We start from the raw sequence: 8,150 nt of genomic DNA, 5'->3' as shown, positions 1-8,150 counted from the left end.
TTTTTGTAAGAAATGTTTATTTCAGACGCTGGCGGCTTTTCCACATGGCCTGGATGGAAATGATAAGAAGTGAAGCGCGAAGCTGGGGTGGTGCTGGGCGCAAACAGGCAAACCTCACCCCACTGCCCCTACGTAGGGAAGAGCACCAGGACTGGGACTTGTCTAACATGAGACTGCTGAGTGGGTGAGATGCTCTGGGCCTGGGGATGAGGAGGGTAAGATGGCTCCACAGCCCAGCCCCAGCCTCATGGCTAGCAGAGCCCAGCCATGCTCAGTGTCCTGGGCCAGGCTTCCTGCTCAGTCTGTGCCCGTAGCTGCCAGGGAGGATGGAGGTGCTGCCCCAGATTTGGCGCTACAGTGCCTGAAGCCTGCAGGGCAGCTTCAGAGAAGGCAGCATTGTCTGTACCGTGTGTCCGTGGGTGGCTCAGGGTGAGGGGGCATTCCCTGCTCCCCCTTGGCTCTGGGGTTAAGAAGGCACTTGGGGGTGGTGGGGAGGGAAGCATGGCAGCAGCAGGTGGCTGGGAGGCACCTCCCTCTCTACTTTTCCTGCATCTTCTCCAGGATGGGCACAATCATGTCAAACTTTGGGCGCTTGGCTGGGTCCTCGTTCATGCAAATCTTCATCAGCTTGCAGATGTGTGGGGATATGCCAGGCGGGATAGTTGGACGTAGCCCCTCCAGTGCCACCTGGGAGCAAAGGAAAAGTTGAGCAGTATCAGAAATCTGGACCCAGCCCTGTAGCTGAAAGGCGCAGCAGATACTTCTGGAAGGAGTGTAGGTGTGTTATCCTTTGTTGGGCCCTGCCTCCCCTCCCCGCGGGCTGCTGTAAACCCAGTTATGTCCTGGCTGATTTGGTTCGGATGGTGCAGTTTCCCCAGCCCGCTCCTCACCTTCATGCCTATCTCCATGTTGGATAAGTCTGCAAACGGCACCTCACGGGTCACCAGCTCCCACAGCAGCACTGCAAAGCTCCACATGTCAGCTGAGCGCCTGTTAATTTCCTCCGGTTTCTTCTGCAAGGCTGTAGGGAATCCAGCACAGGGAACTGAATAGGACTGAGGACAAGGAAGGGGGCAAGGAGCAGGAGGGTCGTGGCTGCCTGCAGCTCACCTTCTGGTGCTACCCAGGCTGGTGCGTACATCCTCCCCGGGCACTGGAAGGAGAACTTGACGTCAGCCATGCTGATCCGTGCTGTCATGTCCTCGTCGATCTGGGGAGAGAGGGGTGGTCACAGGGGAGCCTGTCCTGTACCAGTCTGCAGGAGGAAGGACTGGGACAAACAGCACCGACACTCACCATGATGCTGCGGCTGTTGAGGTGGTGGCGTGGAATGAGGGGCTCCAACGTGTGCAGGAAGGCCATGCCCCGTGCAATGTCTAAGGCAAATTTCACTGCCTGCATCTGGTCCACCACAAAGTCTGCAGGGAGGGAGATGGCACGAGGACAGCGAGAGAAAGGGGTGCCATGTCACTTGTAGGAAGCGGGTATGGAGAAGGAGTTGCTGGGGTTTGTACTGTGGGTGTGGTGAAGGCTTGGGGACTGGAGCCCAAGCTTAACCCAGGGCCAGTCTGGTTATTGCAGCTAGAGGGCCCCCCCAAATCACGGAGAAGTAATTTCCCAAGGGTGGAGACACAAACCTCTGCCCCCAGCTCTGTCACCCCCACCAGTACTCACTTGTCCCCTCGTGTAACACATTGTAGAGGGAGCCATATGGCATCCAGTGGCTGATGACGATGGGGTGGGGTGCAGGGGGGGACTGGCAGGCACCCAGCACCGGTAGCACGTTGGGATGTGAGAAGATCCTGCAAGAGAAGTGACAGCCCTGAAAACAGCGGGTGCTGCCCACACCCCCTCGCCTCCTGCCCGGCGCATTGCACAACCTGTGGCGTGCTACCCTCCTGGGGCATCCTCCTGTGCCCCCAGACTCCGCTCTCTGGGGCGCTAGCGCCCAGCCCTGCAGACCTGGCTGTCTCTTGCCCATCTTACACCCCCTCTGGAGATATCCCCACCTGCAAGAACCATGGCTGCCCTGAGACAGGAGGCCAGCGCTCACCGGAGCTTTGGGTATTCCTCGTTGAAGTCTCGGCTCTTCCGAGTTGTCCAGTCCCGGATTTTCAGCATTTTGATGACGATGTCGTTGCCTTGCCAGCGCCCTTTCCACAACTGCAGGGAGATGAGTGGAGTTAGTCACTGTGGAAGGGCCATGCAGTCCCCAAGCATCTCCTAGCCTCATGTGCAGGGCTGTGGGGCCTGTGGAGCCCACAGGACCTGTCCACAGCTGTGTGGAACAGCTGTGACAAAGCTTAAGAGCAAACCATGGCATTTCAGTCCCGGACAGGTGCCTGCTTTGTGTGGGCTGGCCCCACACTCGGACATGGAAACCCACCAAGCAGTTGTGCCTCAGTTCTGCACTCTGCAGTCAGCCAGGTGCTGGATAGAGAGCAGGGGTCCGCAGGAGTGCAGCTATCTTATCTCACAGAGACAAGCACACACCTCTCCTGACTGGTTCTCGTTGAGTTTTTGGCCCAAGGTCAGCTGTTTGAAGTCTATTCCAGCAAGTTTGTTGAGTGTCCCATTTCCTGTAACAAGAGGAAGAGATGGAAAGAGCCTGTGGGAGCTCCTTGGTTGCATGGGACCTTCCTCCCAATGTCCCCTGAGAGCACAGAGGGAGGGAGTGCCAGTGGGGCACCACCCCACTCTTACCAGGAGCCACCCACACTGAGGAGCTTCCCATCTCCAAAATGAGCCAGTTGCAGTGCAAACGGCTGCCCCCTCACCAGAAGTCTGCCCTGCCACGGAGGAGAGCTGTGCTCTTCCCCTCCGGGCAATGTACCCCGTCAGTAAAGGCTCTGTCCTTACGGGGACGTGTGCGGGTTGTTCCCTTCCAGAAGGTATCCTTGTAGGGGATCTTGGTCAGGCTCTGGCCCAGCTTCTCAGCACGCTCTGGAGAGGGACAAAGAGTTTGACAGTGCAAGTACAGAGAGCTCGCCGATGCTGAGCACGGGGGCTGCAGCAGGAGCTGGAGGGAAGCAGTGGGGTCAGAGGAAGAGCCTCCTACCTTTCAAGACTTCTCGCAGTGGTGTCTTGGCTTTGTCAATGGGTGTCTCGCCGTATTTGTTAGCAATGCTGACCAAGGCCCCGTTGCTCACAAGGTCCTGAGAGAGGAGAAAGTGAGGATCTTCACAGAGCTTGCTATCCTCTTCTCAGCTGCTTCATATCACACCGAGCCTCCTGCCTTGCCCTCCCTCCATCCCCCTCCCCATATTCCCCTCAGCCAGCTCCCTCTCCCAGGACTCCTGTCTGTGACCACGGCCTTTGCTCACCTCTGCCACCTGGTCATGTCCCCAGAAGCAGGCATAGTGCAGAGGGGTGTTCCCATGTTCGTTCACTGCATTGATGTCCGCTTTGAACTGGATCAGCTGGAGGCAGGACAATCCCCATGAATCTAGAGCAGGCCCCCTTCCACCCCAACACCTTGCCCTGGGAGAGGACAGGAGTACCGGCACACACGCTGCCTTGCTCCTGGCAAGGCTTCCTGTTGGGAGGGAGCTGACGCTGGATATGGGGCTTTTGTGGGAGTGGGGGTGGAGGGGTGCACAGAGGCCTCCAGGCAGGATGCAGCAAGCACACGGTAAGGGAGCTGGCAGGCGTCAGCAGGGAGCAGGGGAGTGAATGAGTCCTGGGAGGAGCAGGGCAGACCGCTGCCCAGAGTCCTGCTCGGTTTGGTATGGGGTTGGGATGCCCGAGGAGCTGTGAACATGAGGCGGCGTGTTAGCTGAGGGAGGCAGGTCAGCACCGATACCTTCTGCACAATGTCGCGGTGGCCGTGGCTGGCAGCGAGGTGCAGTGGGGTGTCATCGCCACGGTTCATGACATTAATGCGTGCTCCCCGCATGATGAGCATGTCGACCACGTTGGAGCGGCCCTCACGGCAGGCCCAGTGCAGGGGGCTGAAGCCATGGTCATCCCTGGAGAGACGGACAGTGACAGCTCTGCTGAGCTGCCTCGACCTGACGCCCAGTGCTGAGGACTGGGCTGCGGCAGTGGGAGCCGGACCCTGGTGCTGCGTCCTCCCCCCCCCAGGCCCAGGTAGGGCAGGAGAGGCAGAGCCGGCAGCACTGCCGTGAGGCGGATGGCCGTCACAGGGCCAGGAGCGCCCGACCGAGTCACCCAGAGAATCCGCACAGCCTGCGGAGACGAACAGGACAGGCTGAGCATTCTCCAGCTCTCTCCCATCCCCGTGAGGGCCCCGGAGGCCCTGGCCAAATCCCATCTTCTGCAGGGCTGAATCACGGAGGTGCTGGCAAGAGCTCGGATCCCCTCCCCCAGTCCTGCTCACAGCCGCTGCCTGGCCAAGTAAGGGAGGAGGAGACCAGCCAGGCCTTAAAAGGAGATTATGGCCTGGCAGGCAGGGGACCTGCACTGCATCCCTGCTCTCTTTTCAGGTCCTGATCCCAGGCGCTGCAGACCTGCCTGTGCCCCCTTTGGTGCCCCTCATCTGCCCCACAATCTTCCTGCACCATCCCTGCAACCAGGCAGGGCAGTCAATGCACAGGCCAGGCATAGCCTGGCACGGACACGCAGGACCCAAAGGCCACAGTGAGTCCCAGCTGCCCCCCCCAGTCCCTCAGATCTACTACATCTGGGACTGGAAGAGCTCTGCATGCCTGGGATCCTCCAGGAGGGCCTGAAAGAAATGGCTAAAGGCCAAAGAAAGGTTCCTTTTCCCAGACCAAGCTCAGCAAAGGAACTGCCGTGGCCTGGGAAAAGAGGGACCCTTAGTATGCAGGGCAGGACACTGCCTGCCCCCAGGTGCTGAGATGTCTGCCCTAAACCCTGCGCCTGGCCTGGGCTTTGTTGCTCCAGAAAGGCCTGTGGACATTAAGTTGACCTGCGAGAGCCCACGGGAGCTCCTGAAGCAGGAGGAGATCCTGTGTGGGGAGGGAGATGCCTGGGGTGCTGAGCACGTGCGCAGGGAACAGGTCAGCCAGGCGTGAGCGCCCTGCAGAGCTACTGGCCCCGGGCTGGTCCCCAGCTCTTGCTTTAGACCCTGCCTCTGCTTCAGCCACACGGTAGCTGTTACGCTCCCAGCTCAGTGGAAGGAGGAAGGAGAGTCACCCAGACACACAAGGCACTTTGGGGACAGAGAAGTTTCCACTGGCATCCCCCAGCCCGACCCCAAGTCTGAGATGCGTCTCCGTGCTCGGGAGCAGCAGACTCCGAGGAAGCAGCCTCTGCGCTGGCCAGCCAAAGGGATGTGCAGCCCTCATGCCTCAGTGATGCTGTAACTTCCTGCCCCGGCTGGGAGGAGCTGAATCCCACCCCCTTCCCAGGACAGAGAGCAGAGCGGAAACGGGCCAAGGCTCTGGGCTGGCGCCCTCGCCCCATGGCATAGCCGTGCCAGGGACAGCACCGCCACGATCCCGCCAGGCCCTGGGCCAGGGCCAGCCCCATCCTGCTCACCCCTGGTTGAGGTCGTTCTCTGTGTTGTCCAGCCAGAGGCGCACGGCCACAGCGTTGCCCTCTCGGCACTGCGTGAAGATGTCATCCATCGTGGCTCCTGCTGCGGAGAGGAACACGTCGGAGGATGTGGGACCTGGCTGCGGAGAAGGGCACACGCAGGCCAGGGCTCCCTGCCTCTGTCCCCCTTCCCTGCACCTGGCCCCACAGCCCGGACCGCCTCCCACGGTCCCTTTGCTTCTGGCAGTCCCTCAGCTGGAGCATCTCCCTGGGGAGGCCCAGGACAAGCGCCTCGCATCCCCTCTCCTCGGCAGCCCTCGGGAAAGTCTGCTGCCGACTGATGACGGCTGGGAACAGGCTGGACTCGTGCAGCCAGAAACGGAAGTTCATGACTGACTAAAATATCATGGGTGCCTGCCTCAGCTCACAGGAAGCGGGTTCAGCATCCACAGCCTTATCTGTGGGCCCAGCTGGCCCCAAGCGCTCCACTTTTCCCAGGCTGGGAGCAAGCTTGGGGGGCAGAGTTGCAGGAGGTCCAGCACCACCCTGCATGGGACTTGTTGGCTTCACTGCCTCTCCTGTCCCTTAATTCTGGCCCAAGCTGGGCTGAACTTGGCGCAGGATCAAGCTCAAGAAACTGGGACCCCAAAGATCCACAAGCTTCCCCTCTCTCAGCTCTAACCACCAGACATCCCATCTCCGAGCCAGGCAGAGAGCCCGCGTGTCCTGGCTTCATTTTTAATCCCTCGACAACACTGGCCTCACTGAGACCTGCAGCTCCCCAGCTCCGTGGAGCCGTGCCTGGCGGGTACACTGCTGCCGGGGGGTCTGGGGCATCAAGCAGAGACACCGGGCTGCTCTCAGGGAATCCCACAGTGCAGGCTGCATGGTCGAACCCAGCGCAACGTCCCGGACCCTGCCCCAGAGGTAAACCCGTGAACACTTAAACCTGGGATTCTCGGGGCTCTCCGCAGGGCCTGGCACTTGCCCAGCTGCAGAACTGCTGCCCCCAGGCCCTCGCCCAGTCTGCACGGATGGGACAGGATCTGTCACGCTTCCTGACCCCCGCACAGGCAGGACAACCCCCAGGCAGGACAACCAACCCCCCTGCATATACCACGGGCTCCAGGCAGCCTGCTAAGTGGGACGAGGGACACGGCAAACCAGTCCCACGGCCCAGACCCCAGAAAGGGCTTCACAGGTGTCAGAACAGGCTCCGGCATTTCCAGGACGGCCCTCAGCTGCAGGGGCAGCGCCAGCCCCGCTCCTGGCTCAACCGGCACGGAGCGGCGAGCAAACCCCTGCCTGCTGACATCCCGGGGATCTCGCCAGGCCCGGAGCCCCACGCTGCCTCGAGGTGGTGGCAGAGCCCCCAGGCTGCATTATATACCCACCCAGCTGGGGCACCCCACTGACACCCCATCCCCTAACCAGCCCTCTGGGACTTGCACCGTGCTGTCACTCCCACCTCTCCTCCAAGAACCGTGTCCCCTCCGTGGCCCAGCGGAGCAGGATGTGCTCCTGTCTGTCGCCACACCAGCCCCCGCGTCAGCCCCGGCTGAGGCTTCCAGGCCTCTCCTGCCGCAGCCCACCAGCCCCTGCCCCTATTCTCGGCCCTAACCCTTGCCCATCCTGCCCCCCAGTCCCAGCCCCTAACCCCAGCCCCTCACCCCTGCTGCTTTTGCCCCATCAGCTCCAGCCCGTAGCCCCTGCCCGTTCTGCCCCCCAGCCCCAGCTCTCCCGCCCTGCCCCAGCCTGGCGCACCCGGCAGCATATCCTACCCCGGACCAACGCTGACCCCAGATTCTGTCCGTGCTAGCACAGCCCAACCCCAACCCCATCCCACCTGCCCTGCCCTGCACCAACCCCAACCCCATCGTAACCCAGTCCACCTCCAACACCAACCCCTGTCCATCCCGGCCTGGACCAACTCCAACCCCATCCCCTGCCCTTCCCAATCCAGACCAACCCGGACCTGTCCTACTGCAGCTGCGTCCTGTCCTAACCTGGACCGACCCTGACCCCAGCTTGGACAAACCTCAGCTCCAGCCTGGATCAGCCCAACCTGCACCCAGACCGACCCCAACCCCAAACCCAACCCCAGCCTGGACCCCAATGCGGGCTGACCCCAATCCGGACCTGGACTAAGCCTGACTCTAACGCGGCCTGACCCCGACCCGGCCTGACCCCGACTGCGACCCGAGCCTGGACCCCGATGCGGACCGACCCCAATCCTGACCCGGACTGACCCTGACCCCAACACAGACTGACCCCCAACCCCAGCCTGGACCCCAATGCAGACCGACCCCGACCCCAACCCGGACTGAGCCTGACTCTAACGCGGACCGACCCCGACCCCAACCCCAGCCTGGACCCCAGTGCAGACTGACCCCAATCCTGACCCAGACTGAGCCTGACTCTAACGTGGACCAACCGTGACCCGGCCTGACCCCGACCGCGACCCCAGCCCGGACCCCGATGCGGACCGACCCCGACCCCAGCGCGGATCAGCCCGCCCCCAGCCCGGACCGACCCCGACCCCAGCCCATCCCAGCCCGCACCGACCCCAGCCTCAGCCCGTCCCAGCTCGGACGAGCCCCAGCCCAGCCCTATCCCAGACCGGACCGATCGCAGCCCCGGCCCCGGCCCCGGCCCCGGCCCCGGCCCCGGCCCCGGCCCCGGCCCGTCCT

The 8,150-nt window shown here is 62.1% G+C and overlaps 1 protein-coding gene across 2 annotated transcripts; it reads right to left on the bottom strand.

The window, feature by feature from the left end:
• Window positions 1-8,104, bottom strand: ILK (integrin linked kinase). 2 transcript variants are annotated; one of them, XM_026063567.1, is made up of 13 exons: window positions 8,081-8,104; window positions 5,464-5,560; window positions 3,803-3,968; window positions 3,324-3,419; window positions 3,059-3,155; window positions 2,860-2,943; window positions 2,494-2,579; window positions 2,054-2,163; window positions 1,675-1,802; window positions 1,297-1,418; window positions 1,111-1,210; window positions 891-1,021; window positions 1-687 (listed from the first exon to the last, which is right to left on the bottom strand). In XM_026063567.1, the coding sequence occupies exons 2-13, from the start codon at window positions 5,550-5,552 to the stop codon at window positions 538-540; spliced, it is 1,359 nt and encodes a 452-aa protein (XP_025919352.1). In that variant the 5' UTR covers window positions 5,553-5,560; window positions 8,081-8,104; the 3' UTR covers window positions 1-537. The 2 variants fall into 2 exon arrangements, with proteins under 2 accessions (XP_025919352.1, XP_025919346.1); XM_026063561.1 differs by lacking the exon at window positions 8,081-8,104 and having other exon boundaries at window positions 5,464-6,864.
• Window positions 8,105-8,150: the final 46 nt, after the last annotated feature.

Source organism: Apteryx rowi, unplaced genomic scaffold (genome assembly GCF_003343035.1).
Source record: "Apteryx rowi isolate R43461 unplaced genomic scaffold, aptRow1 scaffold_1004, whole genome shotgun sequence".
NCBI classification, from domain to species: Eukaryota; Metazoa; Chordata; class Aves; order Apterygiformes; family Apterygidae; genus Apteryx; species Apteryx rowi.
This window is presented reverse-complemented; position numbering and strand designations above follow the sequence as displayed.

Coding starts and splice junctions, on each gene's coding strand:
- ILK (XM_026063567.1), bottom strand. CDS start 5,552: ATGGATGACATCTTCACGCAGTGCCGAGAGGGCAACGCTGTGGCCGTG. Junction 2,944..3,058: donor ACTGCGAGAAGTCTTGAAAG/GTAGGAGGCTCT, acceptor GTCCCTCTCCAG/AGCGTGCTGAGAAGCTGGGC. Junction 1,211..1,296: donor TCAACAGCCGCAGCATCATG/GTGAGTGTCGGT, acceptor CTCTCTCCCCAG/ATCGACGAGGACATGACAGC.